Source organism: Poromitra crassiceps (genome assembly GCF_964638095.1).
Source record: "Poromitra crassiceps genome assembly, chromosome: 14".
Classification (NCBI taxonomy): domain Eukaryota; kingdom Metazoa; phylum Chordata; class Actinopteri; order Beryciformes; family Melamphaidae; genus Poromitra; species Poromitra crassiceps.
In genome coordinates, this window is record NC_139633.1 from 7,014,901 (window position 1) to 7,035,201 (window position 20,301).

The window sequence follows — 20,301 nt, forward strand, 5'->3', positions numbered from 1 at the left end:
AAGTAAACTCCATTCTACATTACTAAGTAAACTCCATTCTGCATCACTAAGTAAACTCCATTCTGCATCATTAAAGGAACACTCCGCCCATTTTCAACCAGCTTTGTATCATTAGAACATCAGTAGTATATCAGGAAACTGTAAACGGTTTTGAAGTCTGTCATTTAATTTGACAGTTATTGAGTCAAATCAACTCTCAATAACTGTCAAACTAGATGAATGATGAATAGTTTGACAGTTATTGAGAGTTGATTTGAGTTAATAAGTTATTAATTTGAGTTAGAGTGGACCAGTGATGTCACTGGTCCACACTTTAACACTCAATAACTGTCAAATTAAATGACAGACTTCAAAACCGTTTACAGTTTTCTGATATACTACTGATGTTCTAATGATACAAAGCTGGTTGAAAATGGGTGGAATGTTCCTTTAAGTAAACTCCATTCTGCATCACTAAGTAAACTCCATTTTGCATCACTAAGTAAACTCCATTTTGCATCACTAAGTAAACTCCATTCTGCATCACTAAGTAAACTCCATTCTGCATCACTAAGTAAACTCCATTTTGCATCACTAGTCAAGTCAAGTCAAATTTATTTATATAGCACCTTTCATACACAAAGGCAATTCAAGGTGCTTTACAAAAAAATAATCGAAAAAACAAGCAGCAAAGCAATGCATATATAAAAAACACAGCCGACAGTTTTAGTTAGAATATATACTCAAATTAACAAACATGAAACATTATTTCTGTTTTAAATAAGTTACAAGGCATTCTTCAGTATTATTATTACATGTACAGTCCATTTGTTTGGAAAAAAAAATAAAAATTACAGGCCGAATACAGGTTTATTCTGCCGGGCTGGAGAGAGGCAGTAGTTTAGTAGCAGTTAAAGGCAAGAGTAAACATAAAGGTCTTTAGCTTGGATTTAAAAATAGGCAGAGTAGGGGCAGATCTAATGTGTTCAGGGAGTTTGTTCCAGTTATGAGAGGCATAGTGGGAGAACGCGGCTTCACCATGTTTTGATTTGGTCCTCGGGACAATTAGTAGACCAGTGCCTGAAGATCTCAGGGATCTGGATGGTTCATAGTGTAGAAGCATTTCAGAGATGTAGTGTGGGCCTGACCCGTTGAGAGATTTGTAAACTATTAGCAGAACTTTAAAGTCTATTCTAAGATTTACTGGCAGCCAATGCAGGGATTTGAGAACTGGTGTAATGTGTTCAGCTTTCTTGGTTCTTGTTAGAACTCTAGCAGCCGCATTCTGAATGAGCTGTAGTTGTTTAATAGCTTTTTTGGGAAGACCATTGAAAAGACTGTTGCAGTAGTCTAGCCTGCTAGAAATGAAAGCATGAATTAGTTTTTCAAGATCTTGTTTGGACATAAGGCCCCCTATTCTCCCACAGGCCTTCGGCGCTAAAACGGGCCTTAACCGCAAAAAAACGTGCCTTGCGCCTGTTTTGGGACGATATCAATATGGCTTTACGCTGCCAAATGCGCTTTAGGCCGAATGGGCGTGGCGCAGTCCCAGAATGGGCCAAAGTGGGCGTGTCGGCCTTAAATCTCGGTGTACTGATATCTTCGCACCTGCCGTAAATTTAGCGCTTTGCGCCTTTGAAAACCAGGCCTATTCAGTGCGCCAGTGCTCTTCTGCCTCTCCCCTGTCACCCTTCTCTGTCTCTCTCTGAAACCAGGCCTATTCAGTGCGCCAGTGCTCTTCTGCCTCTTCTCTGTCACCCTTCTCTCTCTCTCTCTGACTCCCTCGCTTAGACAGGCACAACACACTTCCCATATAGGAAAAATAAGTTGTAAGTTGTCTGGCCTGTCCCAGCATGCATTGTGCTTCTCCATTTCGCTACTAAATAGCAACCAAATGAGGCGAAATAGATATAAAAGGTCGATCTAAAATAATGTGTAATGGTAACACAGCCTGCAATTGTAGAACATTTCAATATTGGACCAAATAAAACATCGAAATTAAAACACCACCCTAAGTGAAACATATATGTCCTCCTGGGGCTATATATATCCCTTGTCGATTTAACGTGATTTAGATAAGTGACAGGGGAACGCGCTTCCTACTGTCATCTGCTATACTGTGATGTCCGCTCCAATAACTTGACCCTACTTCACATTTAGTTTTACAATAAAAACGCATTTATGCAATGACTTTACATAATGTAGGGTATATTTATGTGCATCATTCTACCTGCAGCAGGGGAGAGAAAACGATATCTTTCTGGACAAACTTTCACCAATATAAAATTAATCTCATCATATAGGGATAGGCTATATTTTTCTAGCTGATGCCTCTAGAACATTCTTTTCACTTTGATCTTGCTATAGTGTAGCATATTTACATGCTTGCAGTATTTAAACTGCAGTTAGATTGGTTTGAGAAGCATAATAATATGGAATAATAGCCTATAATGGAGACAGACAGACTGGATGAAGGGAGGGGGGGGGCAGAGCGCTTGGCTTTCGTCAGGTTTTGCGGGACCACTGGAATTGGAGCTAAAAAGGCAAGCGTGCGATTCATTTATTGCACTTATCCAATGAGCATGACGGTGCATAATTTTACGCTTAAAAGGCGTGGTTGTAATGCTTTAGGCTGCGTGTAGCGCCAGCACGACGATATCAAGTGCGCTGGTCCACGCCCACTGATTTGCGCTGCGCCAGGCGCTCGGCCTAGAAACAGCGCCGATGCAACGATAGGGGCCATAGCCTCTAATCCTTGCTATATTTTTTAGATGATAGAAGGCAGATTTTCTTATAAGCTTGATGTGGGAGTTGAAATTTAGATCAGAGTCAATAATAATGCCAAGATTTTTTACCTGGTCCTTTGGCTTCAAAGATAGGGATTCGAGGTGAGCAGTAACTTTGAGCCTATCTTCTTTTTTGCCGAAGACAATTATCTCTGTTTTGTCTTTATTAAGTTGGAGAAAATTCTGGCACATCCAATCATTAATTTGCGCAAGGCACTGACACAGTGTCTCTATGGGGGCATAGTCATCCGATGAGAGGGCTATGTAAAGTTGGGTGTCATCTGCATAGCTATGGTAAGCTATTTTGTTTTTTTGCATAATTAGGCCTAGAGAGAGCATATAAAGGTTAAATAGGACAGGACCTAAAATTGATCCTTGGGGTACCCCACATGTCATTTTGGTTTGGTCAGATGTGTAGTTGCCAATGGAGACAAAGTAGTTCCTGTCTTGCAGATAAGATCTGAACCACTCTAGGACCGTGCCGGAAAGCCCGACCCAGTTTTCCAGTCTGTCCAGTAGAATTTCGTGGTCAACCGTGTCAAAGGCAGCGCTGAGGTCTAGTAACACTAAGATTGAGATTTTACCTGAATCAGTGTTCATTCGGATGTCATTTATAACTCTGATAAGCGCAGTTTCGGTGCTATGATGGGGTCGGAAGCCTGATTGGAAGGGATCTAGGAGGTCATTGGAGGATAGAAAGGTATTGAGTTGTTGGTAGACAGTTTTTTCGAGTATTTTGCTAATAAAGGGAAGATTTGATATTGGTCTGTAGTTGCTGATTATAGAGGGGTCGAGGCTACGCTTCTTTAGCAGGGGCTTAACAACTGCAGTTTTTAGAGATTTTGGAAAAATGCCTGTAAGAAGAGAGGTATTAATTATCTTCAGTATGTCGGTCGCCAGGCAACTGTTTTTTTTAGAAAGCTTGTTGGCAGGGTGTCTAGGCAACACGATGAGGATTTAAGGCCTCGTATCGTTTCTTCTAGTTTCTTGTGGTCAATGACATTGAACTGAGTCATGTTAATTGAGCACCTTTTCTGTGGGTGCGGCGGAGCCACATTTGTTCTTGATGTGGAAATAGTTAGTCTGATGTTTATAATTTTATCCCTAAAGAAGGTCGCAAATTCATTGCATTTGACATTGGATAGAAGATCAGGGGCAATTTGTGGGGGGGGGGTTTGTCAGCCTGTCAACAGTGGCAAAAAGAGTGCGAGCGTCATTGGTGTTTTTGCTGATAATGTCGGAGAAGAAGAATTTTCTGGAATTTTTTAGTTCCTGGTTGTAGGAGTGAAGACTATTTTTATAGATGTCATAATCGATGTGAAGTTTAGTTTTCCGCCATTTGCGCTCGGCTTTCCTACAATCTCTTTTTTTGTTATTTACAGAGGGAGCGTTTCTCCATGGTGCTTTTTTCTTACCGGAGATTAGTTTAGATCTAATGGGAGCTACAGCATCAATAGCCTTTAGGGTTTTAGAATTGAAGTTATCTAGGAGATCATTGACAGAGGCTGAGGAGAGGGAAGGGGCCAGCGAGAAAGCCTCCATGAACCGTGTGCTAGTGCTCTTGTTGATGTGACGCTTTTTGATGGTTTTTGACCGAGTAAGAGCGATAGGGGTGATCTTGAGTTCAAGAAAAATACAGAGATGGTCAGACAGAGCAACATCACTAGCTGAAAGAAACGATGACTCAAAGCCCCACTAAGTAAACTCCATTCTGCATCATTAAGTAAACTCCATTTTGCATCACTAAGTAAACTCCATTCTGCATCATTAAGTAAACTCTATTCTGCATCACTAAGTCAACTCCATTCTGCATCACTAAGTAAACTCCATTCTGCATCACTAAGTAAACTACATTCTGCATCACTAAGTAAACTCCATTTTGCATCACTAAGTAAACTCCATTCTGCATCATTAAGTAAACTCTATTCTGCATCACTAAGTCAACTCCATTCTGCATCACTAAGTAAACTCCATTCTGCATCACTAAGTAAACTCCATTTTGCATCACTAAGTAAACTCCATTCTGCATCACTAAGTAAACTCCATTTTGCATCACTAAGTAAACTCCATTCTGCATCACTAAGTAAACTACATTCTGCATCACTAAGTAAACTCCATTTTGCATCACTAAGTAAACTCCATTTTGCATCACTAAATAAACTCCATTTTGCATCACTAAGTAAACTCTGTTCTGCATCACTAAGTAAACTCCATTCTGCATCACTTAGTTAGACTTGACTTAGACTTAGCTAGACTGGTTAGTTAGACTTGACTTAGACTTAGTTAGAAAGGTTAGTTAGACTTGACTTAGACAGAGTGGTTACTTGGGAAGAATTGACCAAGGTGTGAAATCAAATCAAATGAAAGAAATCAGCAGTGTTGTGTTGTGTTGTCAGGGCCAGCAGAGCGTCAATATCTCTTTTTTGCATAGTTCATTTGAAGTGTGCCTGAAATGTGTCTGAGTTAATATTTTTGTTCACTATGCTACTGTATCCAGAGAACAAATGGTTATCTTCTTGTGTGTAGGTGTGTGTGTGTGTGTGTGTGTGTGTGTGTGTGTGTGTGTGTGTGTGTGTGTGTGTGTGTGTGTGTGTGTGTGTGTGTGTGTGTGTGTGTGTGTGTGTGTGTGTGTGTGTATGGGGGGGAGGGGGGGTTCTATAGTTCGGTACTGCTGGCCCTGAGTGAAACACTACTGGAAATCAGTAACAAAATTATTTTCCCTCTCAGAACCAAACCAATGACTATATGGTCACAGACCACTGCTCCAGGCTTTAACGTCAATTATACAACACGTAGATTTGACCATGCATTCTGATTGGTCCACTACACATTTGGACCATTGTATATGTTAGTATACATGGATGTTAGTATATGTTAGGCCATATTAGTGTTGAAGCACTTTTTACAGACTGGCTTCGTTTGATGTGTCCGGGGTTGCCTTCGGAAATCAGCAAGCTGACATACTGCTCTTATTAGGCTATCACAAGATCATTTTCGCCAGTTTGCTTTAATGTGCGCGAATGATTAGATTATGCCCGCTGGAACATTAAGCAACGTGTGTAGGCTACTCCTCGCCCATGATTGAAGGACCGCTGTCGCGGAAAATGACTGGAACCGTTTCCACTTGCGTCCCCTTAAGAGCATACCGCTCTTCTGACTGAATCGAAACTGGTGAAATGTCGGGGACGACGGGGTCTAATGCAGGCATTAGACCACGTTCCGGTCATTTTGCGGTACAAAGCGCATGTGGGAAAAGGGCTTATGATGATGACTGTGTGTGTGTGTGTGTGTGTGTGTGTGTGTGTGTGTGTGTGTGTGTGTGTGTGTGTGTGTGTGTGTGTGTGCGGGGGGGGGGGGGGGGGGGGGGGGGTGAGTGACATGCATTTAATTAGCTGATCACTGTATGCTGTTACTTTTTCTTTCTTTTTCTTTTATCTGATGTGATTTATTGTACACTACTGTGTGTTTTTCTTTTTTGTATTTTTTAAGTCTGTGTCTCATAACTCCTAGTGAGTGGTCCACAATACTTGTTGTATGTACCGAATTGTTTTTATGCTGTTGTTGTATTGAGGAGTGACACATAAATAAACTTCTCTACTCTACTCTACTCTACCATTCTCAAATCATCATAACAGCACACATAGCCGTGCTGAAATGAGACATCACAAAAATGTCACTACGCCGGTCAGGGGCATTGGGTAGGCACAGGCCCACCCACTTCTTGCCCTGGCCCACCCCCAAAAAAAAAAAAATTTTTTTTTTTTTAAATTGGTTGTTTTCTAGAGGCAAACTTGCTGCTGCCTTGCTAGCTAATGGTTTTGTAGCTTAAGAACGCAGGGCACATCATCTCCAGAGTCTAATGCATGACAACTTCATGACATCTAGGAATTTTGCATGCTTTGCGCGCAAAATTTCGTCATGCAATTGCCCCAACAATTTTATCCAGGCCCACCCAATTTTATCCAGGCCCACCCATAATTGAATTTCTGCCTACGCCCCTGCCGGTCTGTTCAGCAGAGAACATTAGCCTCTTATCATATTAACTTCAAACACCTGTGCGGAAACTAGCAGCTAGCTTACAGCATCCTTCTCTTCCAACCACTCATCAACAGTAAGTCTGCCAAAATTAACAACAAAACAATCCATTTTGCATCGAGGCTGTAAGCTAGCTGCTGGTTTCCACAAAGGTGTTTGGAGCTATTGTGATGAGAGGCTGATGTTGGCTGGCTCAGCCTGCCTGACTCAATGGGGACTATTTCTTGTAATGGAAATGGAACTAACACTAGCAAAAAGTTTGTTATTTTGAGAGCAAATTGTCCCAAAATATGAATACATTTTCTTTGTGTTTTGTTGGCAACTGTTCTATAATCACAATATTACACTTGAGGGGGTGCTTTACCATCATTATTGGCCCTCTCAGTGAAGCATACAGACCTCGGCGCTCACGCCTCCATCCTGCCACATCATTGTCGTGCCAATAATGAGGGTAAAGCCCCTCTGGTGTAATAATGGTGAAATCACACACAGTCTGTGATGGTCTCTTATGCTTTACACAAGTGACTTTGTCATGAAGAGTTAGAGTTTCTTTTTGATGTACCCACATTCCACCAACCTACCTGGAGTAAAAAGCTTCTTTACTGCATTTACAGCTGTAGCCTATTTTCATGTGGTCAAATACGATCCCATTGCAATCCCATCACCCAAAACACATTTTAATGCCAGGTGTAAAAGAGGACAATGAGACTCAAAAATAAACTCAGAAACTCAGGCTACATACACACTAAGACGTTTTCCTTCCTACCGGAAAAATAAAGTGATTTGAATCTGAAATGATAGAAGTTGCCAGCTTTACCTTCAGTCTGACTGCTGTCAATGGGACGCTCAGGGAGAGTAGCAGACTGTGGCTGACTGGAGGAAGAGCCTCTGTTCTCTGAAGTCTCCCCGACATCACTGACATCCACTGAGAGAGAGACAGAGAGAGAGAGAGAGAGAGAGAGGCAGGGAGGGAGAGAGAGATAGAGAAGGAGAGACAGGCATAGAGAGAGGGAGGGAGAGAGAGAGAATGTTATCTGAATCTGAAATGATACATCTCACACTCTCTAAGTTGCTGGTATAAAAAATCACAGGATTTTGATAGTCCAACATTGATACTCAACTTTCTAAGAAGTGACTATGATGTGACAAACTCTGACGTCTCTATAGAGGCTTGGGTTAATCTTAGAGTTGGGACTCTACCTACTGCAAATTATTCCCACTTTGTTATGGAATAAGGCTATGAAGGTGCTTGAAGGCTGGCTGAGTTCCTTTATCTGGAGCAAAAAGAAGTCCTGACTGAAGATGGCGAAACTCCAAATGGCTGCCTCTGATGGGGCCTAATTTGGAGGTGAGACTCGATCAGCTGGCATCTCACCTTCAGGTGATAGCAGACTGGCTGAAATGCGACCTGGCCTCAATTTGGCTCTATATTGAATCCCATCAGTCAAAATGCCCTCAGTGGAATTAGCTGTCTGTGAAGAACTTTAAGTCTGTCAAACACCTCTGTGCTAACCCTATGACTCTAAGAACATTAAGTCTGTCAAACACCTCTGTACTAACCCTATGACTCTAAGAACATTAAGTCTGTCAAACACCTCTGTACTAACCCTATGACTCTAAGAACATTAAGTCTGTCAAACACCTCTGTACTAACCCTATGACTCTAAGAACTTTAAGTCTGTCAAACACCTCTGTACTAACCCTATGACTCTAAGAACATTAAGTCTGTCAAACACCTCTGTACTAACCCTATGACTCTAAGAACATTAAGTCTGTCAAACACCTCTGTGCTAACCCTATGACTCTAAGAACATTAAGTCTGTCAAACACCTCTGTACTAACCCTATGACTCTAAGAACTTTAGGTCTGTCAAACACCTCTGTACTAACCCTATGACTCTAAGAACATTAAGTCTGTCAAACACCTCTGTACTATGACTCTAAGAACATTAAGTATGTCAAACACCTCTGTACTATGACTCTAAGAACATTAAGTCTGTCAAACACCTCTGTACTAACCCTATGACTCTAAGAACATTAAGTCTGTCAAACACCTCTGTACTAACCCTATGACTCTAAGAACATTAAGTCTGTCAAACACCTCTGTACTAACCCTATGACTCTAAGAACATTAAGTCTGTCAAACACCTCTGTACTAACCCTATGACTCTAAGAACATTAAGTCTGTCAAACACCTCTGTACTAACCCTATGACTCTAAGAACATTAAGTCTGTCAAACACCTCTGTACTAACCCTATGACTCTAAGAACATTAAGTCTGTCAAACATCTCTGTACTAACCCTATGACTCTAAGAACATTAAGTCTGTCAAACACCTCTGTACTAACCCTATGACTCTAAGAACATTAAGTCTGTCAAACACCTCTGTACTAACCCTATGACTCTAAGAACATTAAGTCTGTCAAACACCTCTGTACTATGACTCTAAGAACATTAAGTCTGTCAAACACCTCTGTACTAACCCTATGACTCTAAGAACATTAAGTCTGTCAAACACCTCTGTACTAACCCTATGACTCTAAGAACATTAAGTCTGTCAAACATCTCTGTACTAACCCTATGACTCTAAGAACATTAAGTCTGTCAAACACCTCTGTACTATGACTCTAAGAACATTAGGTCTGTCAAACACCTCTGTACTAACCCTATGACTCTAAGAACATTAAGTCTGTCAAACACCTCTGTACTAACCCTATGACTCTAAGAACATTAAGTCTGTCAAACACCTCTGTACTAACCCTATGACTCTAAGAACATTAAGTCTGTCAAACACCTCTGTACTAAGCCTATGACTCTAAGAACATTAAGTCTGTCAAACACCTCTGTACTATGACTCTAAGAACTTTAAGTCTGTCAAACACCTCTGTACTAACCCTATGACTCTAAGAACATTAAGTCTGTCAAACACCTCTGTACTAAGCCTATGACTCTAAGAACATTAAGTCTGTCAAACACCTCTGTACTAACCCTATGACTCTAAGAACATTAAGTCTGTCAAACACCTCTGTACTAACCCTATGACTCTAAGAACATTAAGTCTGTCAAACACCTCTGTACTATGACTCTAAGAACTTTAAGTCTGTCAAACACCTCTGTACTAACCCTATGACTCTAAGAACATTAAGTCTGTCAAACACCTCTGTACTAACCCTATGACTCTAAGAACATTAAGTCTGTCAAACACCTCTGTACTAACCCTATGACTCTTTGTCTTCTTGGGTCAAACAACTTGCATAGTTTCAAGACATCAAACAATTTGCATAGTTTCAATCACATACATTCTGTGTAAAAAATACATTCTGTACAAACGGTACAGTTTTGGATATTATACTGTACCTTTCAAGGTATTGCATACATCAGAAATACCTACATATCATTACAGATGTGTAGAATATACATAAACTACATCACATATTATGTATATATACCATTACCATATCTTATATATATAATTATACATATAACTATTACCATCACCATATATATTATTATCACAGTAGTAAGTGCTGTTTTACCAAGAATTTAAAGTGTTTTTTGCTTTTCTTTTGTGTAATATATGTGGGAAGGGTGTTCCATTCCTGCATACTTCTAAACATGACAGTTCTTTTCATCGCATTTGTTCTAACTACTGGAAGTGTAAAACCTCCTGCAGTAGCATGTCTAGTTGAGTATGTGTGCCTGTTATGACTTGGAGTTACATTTTCATACAGAGATAGATAAGGGGTCTTTAGTGTCAAGAATATTCCACATAAACATAAGAAGTGAATAGAGTAGTCAAACCTAGTTGGACTCACATTTGAGTCCGACTAGGTTTATGAGGCACAGGAAGTGTAAACACAATCAGAACTTCCGATTGTGTTTACACTTCCTGGTAGTCTCTCTACACTTCCTGGTAGCCAGACTGTCTCTTCTACATAAGGTGAATACTCCCCACAATTTGTATTTGTCGTTTCATGCTTTTTACCTACTCATTTTGTTTATGTCATGTCTGAGCTGTTCAATTCAGCTTTTTATGACAACTTTAATAAACATGATTCTTAAAAACAAATCTTAGGGGTGGGGTTAATGTAAGAGATAGCTAGGGTTAGGGTTAAAAAGTCTGTAGAGAAGGACCAAATATAGGCAAGCAACACTTTATTGAACATCTACTTTTTGTGACTTGATCGTTTTAGTGTCAATATTTAATTATAACCTCATCATGAGACATTTTTTGTAATTTCTGTTTTTCACATGTTCTATATTTATCACTGAATGAGTTAACGTTACCTTCAGGTCCTGAGCTGCTGGTTGACAAACTCAGCACAAGATCAAACCTGTTGATCCTCCTCAAAATCGTCTTGGTCACCTCCAGAGAGTGTTGGCTGTAGGTCTGGACCAGCAGATCCACTGTGTCCTCCCTGTCTGCCTTCTCCAGTCGGCTCTTTGGGATGGCTGGACGGCTTTCCAGGATCTCAGGCTGCCGTAGTAACCACCTGAAGCTCCTGAACTCTTTCTTCCCCAAATCCTCCAGTGCAGTGATAAGGAGCATTTTAGTTTGAAAGAGGTCTGTATCCCCCGCCATCGTTGCTTCGTCGTTGACTTCGAAGTGAAAACTTCTGGCAGCTGTCTAACTCGTGACCTGGTGTTGATTTGATCTGTCAACATTAAAAGAAAACATTCTTAGACAAGGATCACTTTGCCTCCAAAGTCAAATGTTGGAAATCTTAGTAGTAATATCCAGTGAATGAATATTCATATCTGTGAGCATTGAATACAGATCCTGAAAGATTTGACCACATTATCATCACAGTCATACAGAAGACAACACAATTCGAGATAATTAATGTATCAAACATCTAGTATTTCCTGGTACTGTAGGATGAATACCTCAACTCACTTCCCAATCAGACAAACAGACTTTCGAATGTCATCTGTAGAGTAGACTGTAATAATGTTGTTTCCTCTTTTTCATATTTTTTAACTCTGCTACTGCCAGCCAATCAGAGCATGGTCTGTTTTTGGTTGCTATAGAAACCACATACTGACAGGATGCAGCAACTTCCTCCAAGGCTGCTAACCATAGTAACGAACCACAAGTCATGTGACACCGTGTCTGTGACAGTCGGGTGTGGGGAGTAATGGCATATATGTATTCAAATAAAAAATAAAATATCCCCATAAAACTGTAACTCATATCTAATTTAATGCCTGTTTAACTGGGACTGTAAATTCATGTAAATTCTCTGCACATTTAATGCCTATTTAACTTAGCCTGTAAATGTCATGTACATTCAATGTAAACTCTTATTTAACTCCGACTGTAAATTAATGTAAATCCACTGCATATTTAACGTCATTTAACTCAGTCTGTAAATCTCATGTAAATTCAACGTCATCATCCACAGTCAACACTTCACCACTCATGTACATATTGCATACATTTACTCAATGTGATTGCACTTGCAACTTTGTGATTGTCTTTAGTTATCTTCCTACTTCTTATCTCTGTTATATTGATGTGACCGCTACGCTGCATACAGACACTAAGACAAATTCCTCGTATGTAACTTGCATACTGTGGCAATAAAAGTGATTCTGATTCTGATTCTGATTCTGAAAATACAGTATTTGAAATACTTCAAATAATAACTGTATTCCATTATGGTTACATTCTGAATAGTTACTGTCTTTAAAAATAGATTACTTTAAGGGATTATTTTATTAGTTTTGTTTTATTAGATCTAAAATTCATATGAGGCATGCATTTCCCATAAACAGATTAGAAAAATGTGCAACAGTGCACCTGCCACACTGTCTGAGGAGACACACAGCCAGAGATAATAATATAAGATATAATAATCCATCCACATGTAGGCCTAAGCAAGTGTTAACTTCCTTCAGAGTGACCCAGACACCATTTTGAAGTATTCCAAAAGCAATTCAAAGTACTTTAGTAAAGTACTTTAGTAAACTTTAGTAATTTCATAGTTACAAATGACATTTTAGGCCATGTATTCAGTAATCTGTAGTAAAGTGACAAGTGACCAGGCTGACTGACTGGTTGCCAGTACTGTGATACAGTACCCTGTCACTGTTGAATTAAGTTTTGATGTTGTGATCTGTGATAAATCCCGGAGTGGACTTTTATTGGGCTGTCTTTCTGTGATATTGTTTAAACTGGAATGAATTAGAGAAACCCATATCAGAAATAATATCATCGCTTTTCCACCAAAGTTTCTACATTTTCTCAGTTGAATGTTTCTAAAGCTGCAGCGCTTATTTGAACAACTGGGTGTATTTTTGTTTGTTTGTTTGTTTATCTTCTGTTTTACCTTGGTGACAAAGAAATTAAAGTCCTCTGTAAATATTGCAGCTGCTGTTTGTCAGCAGGAAAACTGACAATTCCCTTTATACTTTCCTTTTCCATTTTGTGGGGATTTTGAAATACAGATTAAATCATTCATTTTCAATATGTGTGTTCATTTATATAGCCCTTCATCACAAGCATGTCTCAGAAGGTTGAGCCATCCCCTCTACTGTCGCCGCCACGCCCCCTAATCATCCCCATTCAGCACAGGTGCTTCAGAACAGGTGGACACCTGGCTAATTAGGCTACTGCTCTTAGTCTGGCAGCCCATTTAAAAGGCAGCCTTGCACGGCTAGTGGCAGGCTTGCCTCGCTCTTTCCCGACACTGCGGTGATGTTAGTCTAGAGGCAGAGTAATGCCAGAATAAGGCATGGCAGAAGGACTGGAGCTAGCTGGACTCTGGAGGGAGCATTGGCTCTTCTCCTCCATACCACACAGCACTACATCATTTGGTTGGTCACCGTAGCTTGTAGGCTCAAGGAACAAGGAGCATGATGATGGGACTGTCAAACCAATAACACATGGAATTCGCAAAAGGGTCTTGTATCCTACTGGGAAAATTGTGCATTTATTTATTTATTTATTTAATTATTTATTTATTCACTAAGACTTAGGGGTGTCATGATACACACGATACGATACATGATATTAGGTTCACGATAACGATACGATACGATATTTTAACAATATTTTTTTGCGATCCCTTTGTAAGTTGAGGGGGCATCCTCCACTCTAATTTGAGTAATTTCACAATTTTCATCCTCCGTGTCTGTAACGTCCCTCGTCTGTTCAAACAAAGCAATGAAAAGGAGAGCGAGAATGCAATCAGATGCAGATCAGTGCCACCATGTTCAGCTTATTTTTCTCACGATGTGAGATTTCATCTCAACGTTACATATTGTCACGTTTTGATATCGCGATATATCATGGGACGATATATTGTGACATCCCTACTAAGAGTGGCAGTGGCGTTGTCATGATGCTCTGCACACACATGCAAGCAAGGCGTGCGCATGTGCACTGCACACACACACCATTAGGCATATAAAGTCTATAAGCTATATACTTTTTTTTTAGCAACATGTGTTGGATTTTACAGTTGAATTATTTAGGCTACTTATGTTATTGTATGGGGAATAGAGCAAGCCACCAGAACCATGGATAGCGCTCTGATATACGGTAACAGGCAGTCATGGGCAGGGATGTATTACCGAATGGGCCTACCGGGCCCAGGCACGGGGGCCCATAACCCAGAGCCTCTTCACAGGCCTTGCCCAGGCCTGGGATTAACTGATCTCTTACACCACTGATATGGTATTCAAAATAGTTGTCCAAGACAAGTCTAGATGAGGATAAAAACCCACATATCTTGTCTCCATGCTTTGTATCTCTCACTCGTTTCCTCATTATCGCTCTCAAGATTAAAGTCCTAAATTCTAAGGAATTATTTACCTATCTAAATGCAAGAGGTTGTTCAAGCAATTTGAGAGCATGATTAATCAATTTCACGTTCAGATTTTGCACCCTTGGACTCAAAAAGCCCTCGCCTGTGCTTAAATTTTGGTCCATAACTTTGGAACCGTGGCTTCTACAATCAAATTTATTTTTTGCTTGGCTTGCCCCACTTTTATTCATTGCTGTAATCTAAAAAAAATACACCTATTGACCTGATGGTGGCGCCATAACAGTCCTCTTTACGTTTTGGTCTATAACTTTTGAACTGTAGCGTCTACAATCAAAATTATTTCGCCCCTGGATTCCTTGGGTCCTCCCTCCCGCTTCTATTCTACTCACATAGGCCCGCCCATAACTGCTTAGTCCACCCTAGCAACTATCTACAAATGCCCTAGCGACCAGCCGGAAACACCCTAGCAACCAGTTACTACACCTTTTAACCACCTATAGAGACATCCTAGCTACACATTGCTGCTTGGGGCTGCATGGGCAGGGGCGTTGCAAGGGGACGGGGCATGGCAAGGACAGCAAGTAGAATTACATTTTCGTATGCCCTTGTGCCCATTTGCACGGGCACAAGGGTGAAATATGCTGCATTAACACGGTTAATAAACACGGGGGCGGCTTTAGCTCAGGAGGTAGAGCGGGTCGGCCAATGATGCAAGAGTTGGCGGTTCGATCCCCGCTCCCTCCCAGCTGCTGTCGTTGTGTCCTTGGGCAAGACACTTAACCCTCCTTGCTCCCGATGGTGTGTAGGCACCCTGCGTGGCAGCCTGCCGCCATCGGTGTATGAATGGGTGAATGTAGACTACCTACTGATTGTAAAGCGCTTTGGATAAAAGCGCTATATAAATGCAGGCCATTTACCATATTATTCAGAGGTGTAGTTAGGGCGTAAAAACAACCAATCAGATTCCCCTCTCTCATTCCCTTTAATACGTTTGTGTGATGAGACCATGCTGGTAATCCCAATACATAATTTGGACATCTCCAAAGACCGCATCATCATAGATATAGCCAACCAATAACACTGTTAAAAAACATCTGTGATTTGCAGCGTTTAATTGTGCGAACAGGTGACAAACATTTCGACAATATTGTTATCAGAGTCAAAATCACACTGCCCCGTTTATCTATCCACACTCAGAATCATCAGCAGTTTATAAATAAAAACAATTCAGTGAGAACACGGACTTCCTCGGCTTGACAGTAAAGTGGAGAACCTGACACATTATATCTGTATGAGCAATTAAAACATTTTCACCTGATAATTTTCACATAAATCACCCCAATAATCTTATTTATTAATGTGCATTCCAGGGAGTATCAAACGGATGCTTCTTCATTATTTATTTATTTATTTATTTATTTATTTATTTATTTTTATTTTTATTTTTATTTTTATTTTTATTTTTATTTTTATTTTTATTTATTTTTATTTATGATAGGTTGACTGACAGCAGCGCATCATTGCCAAGAGAGAAAGAGATAGACAGACAGACAGACAGACAGACAGACAGAGAGATAGGGAGAGATTTTGTTCTCAAATGTAGGCTACCGGTAATACAATAGGCTATTCTTACCTTTCTTCACTAAAGTAGGCTAAAGCAAATATTCCCATGTTGTGAATTTGCATTACCGTAATTCAATCTGAGCGCGCGCTACTAATTGCAGGTGTTTCATTCATCACATATAGGCTATAACATATATATTACACATCACGTCACTTCCTTTTCCGTGTCCGTGCTCCACTGTTTACAGTCTGAATAGCAATTTGCGCCGTGACTTTGGCGTTGCTACTAGTCACAACAACTACACCTCCAGTAATTTTCCACTGTTGTTGTGAGACAAGTTGACGTCTTCTGTGCAGTGTGTTTTTGCGTTAATGTTATTAGAAACGGACGCGCAAAAGGAAGTGACGTGACAGGCGCTCTGTACAGGAAACTGGGAAAAAGGTAGGGCTGTCCCATAGACTCTGTGAGCTGGCCCTTAATGGATGTGACTTCCTGTGCGTGGGCATGTTTTCTAAAATCAATTAACATGTCTTTTGTTTTAGATATGTTTAACTGAAGGTAGGACTCCTCACACCATTTGAAAAAGTCATCAATGACGGGATCGTGGCTGGTCTCATTTGTCCTGAAGCAGACTCACAATGACAGAATCATCTGCATATTTCACAATGGTCCTATTTCCCCATCTACTCCTACACATATTCGTGTAAAGGATAAATAAAAACGAAGAGAGTACGCATCCTTGTGGAGAAGCAGTTGAGCTGAGGAGCGGATTTGGTCAGACAGGATACCATTAACCCTCACTCTCTGCGTCCTGTCAGTTAGAAAGTCCAGTATCCAACCCACCACATTAATGCTTAAATCAAACTGTTCTAAAAGCCTTCTAATCAGGATATGGGGCTGGATCATATTAAATGCAGATGAAAAATCAACAAATAAAAGTCTAGCATGGGACCCATTTCCTTCCAGATGTTTAAAGATTAAGTTAAGCAAAGTGACTGTGGTGTTCTCTACTCCCCTGTGTGGCCTGTAAACAAACTGCATGGGGTCAAGTGATGCTCAGTTTTCTTCAAGATTTCTGACTTCACCAGTTTCTCCAAGATTTTCATAAGAATAGATGTGAGAGCCACCGGTCTAACATCATTGAGAGTTTTTGGGTCCGTAGACTTGGGAACAGGGACTACCACAGCATCCTTCCAGACCTTAGCTACATGCTGTTCCTGTAAAGACCTATTAAAATGTATTGAAAAACAGGGCTAAGTTGTAAACGACCACAGATGTTGTCAGGTCCTTTTGGTCTCTGTCAAAGTACTGATCATCGTTGAAATGGTAATTTCATTCCCGAATTTCATTGCTGAAATCAAAAGTATCAAAACGATTATAAAAAAAGGTTAAGAGCGTTAGCAAACTCAATATCTGAGCTGAAGCCATCCATGTGACATGATCGCTGCCCTTTGACTTCTGGAGGCCTGCTATGGTCTTCATACTAGACCAGGCTGAGCCAAGGTTATTTGCAGCCATCTTGTTCTCTAGCTCACATTTATACTCCTGTTTTGCTTTTAAAATTTAGATTTTCAGCTCCTTGGTTGCTGTGTGCAGATCAGCAGCTACTCCCTGTTTAAAAACGAGTTTCTTTCTCTGCATACTGGACTTAACAGATTTGGTCACCCATGGTTTATTGTTAGGCTAGATTTTAACTTGTTTTCAATGGATAATCATATCTCTACAAAAGGGAGAATATGAGCATGTGACATCAGCAAGTTCGTCTAAATCATCACCACACGACTGTTTAAACATGTCCCAATTAGTGCAATCATAACACTCCTGTAGGCATAAAACAATGTCTTCAGTCCAGTCCTTTATGTCCTTTGTTTGGGTTTTCTCCCTCTTTAGGACAGTCTTATATATGGGCAGCAAATGCACACAATTGTGATCCGCAGACCCCAAAGGTGGTAGTGAGACTGATTTGTAGGCCATCTTCACTGACCCATAACAAAGGTCTAATGTTTTCTCCCGCCTGGTTGGACAGGAAACATATTGATGAAAGTGTGAGTGTCCTTTTGAGTGATACATGGTTAAAATAGCCCAGTATGAAGTTTGGTGCGTCAGGTGAGATCGACTGCAGTTTTTGCACTGCATCAAATATAGTGCTAGAGGCGGAGGCGACATTTGCCTTCGGATGGATATAGCAGTTTAAAAAGTTGTAGAAACGACTGAGTGATACTGATAAATGTTCAACGTCTGGTGTGCAAATGTGGTCTCTGACAGTCACAGAGCTACAGTAGCGTTTGTTCACATACAGATATACCCCACCGCCTTGAGTTTTCCTCGTCACTTCAGCCTCTCGATCCAGACAAAATGGCGCACTAAAACTGTCAATAGACAGGCCAGTGTCCTGATCGTTGTCAGTGAGCCATGTCTCGGAGAAGGCCATGACGCAACATATTCACCCACAGGGCCCTTCTGACTTCCTCTCAAGCTGGTCATGTGACCCGTTTATCTCAGGCAGCGTGGTTTAAAAGGGTGCAGTGCAGGCCGCTGTGTTCAAGACTGGCAGTTTGTGGTTTAGACAAGATTTCCTGTTTGAAAAGCTGTTACAGCTGCCTGCTCTCATGCAAATTGTTTCACCAGGGAGGATTAATCAGAAGCCAGAGAAATACTTCATCACTTAATCAATAAATCAATGAATCTTCACTCCCTTGAAAAAGTCGTAGCCCCGGGGCCCATGGCTCCTCTTATCTGGCCTTGTTTACATGTAATAAAAGGGTTTTAATCATTGACCTATATATAATGGACCAACATAGCTCATTGACTTTGACACAGCAAAATGAAGCTCACTTCCGGATATTGTTTGATTTCGTTTGATTGGTTGAATGAATGAATGCTACACGGAAGTACGAGGGGAGGGGGCGGCTGCCCCTAGCGGCTGCCGGGGGAGTTTCCGAATTTGCGCTCTCTCCCTTATCGCCGTAATGCATTATGGGTAGTCAGCTACTTTGGCTAATGTTAGCCGCTAACGCTACTTACTTTACATTGCAGTAAAACAGCACTGAATGACCAAATTGATTTAACTTTTAACCATTTCGAGTAACACTATTTCCATACGGACCCCCAGCGTTGGTTAGTTGTTTATAACGTGACTCTATTTAAAACCTTATAACGTACTCCGGTTTCTGTGCTGAATCCAATGGTCTGAATGTCTGAATACAGAGAAGGCTAAGGCTTTATCTAATGGTATAAATAACGTTAAATGGTCCGCCATGTTATGGACGTTAGATGTATGATATCTATATAGTTACGTGTGTCTACTAACATTATTAAAATATCATAAAGTAATGCTATTTTCTGATAATTTGCTCAACTATTACTTGTACCTGATGCCTTGCGGCACATTGCTGCCTCTACCGGTCGGAAGTATTACTGTTCTTATTATCCGATGTTTGTCGTCAATTTTCCTCGAAATGGGGCTATCATTTGGAAAACGGAGCGCGTTAGAGCATGAAAAAGACTTGAAATTGTTTTTTCAGACCATACACTAATTTGGAAAGTGTTTATTTAAGACGTAGACCGAGAGAGAAGTTGGCTTGTTTCCCATATAGTTGAATGGTGATGTTCCCGGGAGTGCTACACAAGCTGCGACCCCCACTGGCCATTTGAAAGAAGGCAATTTCCGCATAGGCGTCAAAAAATAGGCAGGCTGAAATGCCCACTGGTTTTAATGAATGATTGTTGATTGCTTCACTCAATACTTTCTTGCTCTTCGGCAATTTTAGCAGCAGAATTGGATGTCCTGGGGATTGTATACGAGGGATCAACCGACGAGCATGTTTATAAAAAACAAACGGCGTCACTGGGGGAATCACGAGTACGTGTTGTTGCTTTTTTCTTTTCTTTTCTTTTTTTTCTCCATCTCTTGGTGAATGGGTGTCATGATGATCTGAGGATGTCTCAATATTTTTGACAGATTGCGGCTATATGTGTTAATGAGATGAACATTACATCCCTGATCTCTATAATTATCACAACATATGGTTCAAGCTAGGGCTTGGTCTGATGGTGTAAGTGGAGAATCAGAATCTTGACGTTCTATGCAATCCTGTAACTATTTTCATTTTTTTTACGTTTTTGTTGCTGTTGTTTGTTTTCTATCTTCCTCTCTCCCTCTAGTA

General features: G+C 40.5%; 1 protein-coding gene across 1 annotated transcript in view; it reads right to left on the reverse strand.

Annotated features, from left to right (window-relative positions):
• Positions 1 to 11,381, reverse strand: part of LOC310788792 (NLR family CARD domain-containing protein 3-like) — a gene marked incomplete at both ends in the record, with an annotated part of 42,223 nt that extends 30,842 nt beyond the window's left edge. Inside the window, 2 exons of the mRNA XM_083650366.1 lie at positions 7,618 to 7,725; positions 11,087 to 11,381. Coding sequence (XP_083506492.1) covers positions 7,618 to 7,725; positions 11,087 to 11,381 — 403 coding nt within the window. The remainder of the gene's footprint in view (positions 1 to 7,617; positions 7,726 to 11,086) is intronic.
• Between the last annotated feature and the right edge of the window lie 8,920 nt (positions 11,382 to 20,301).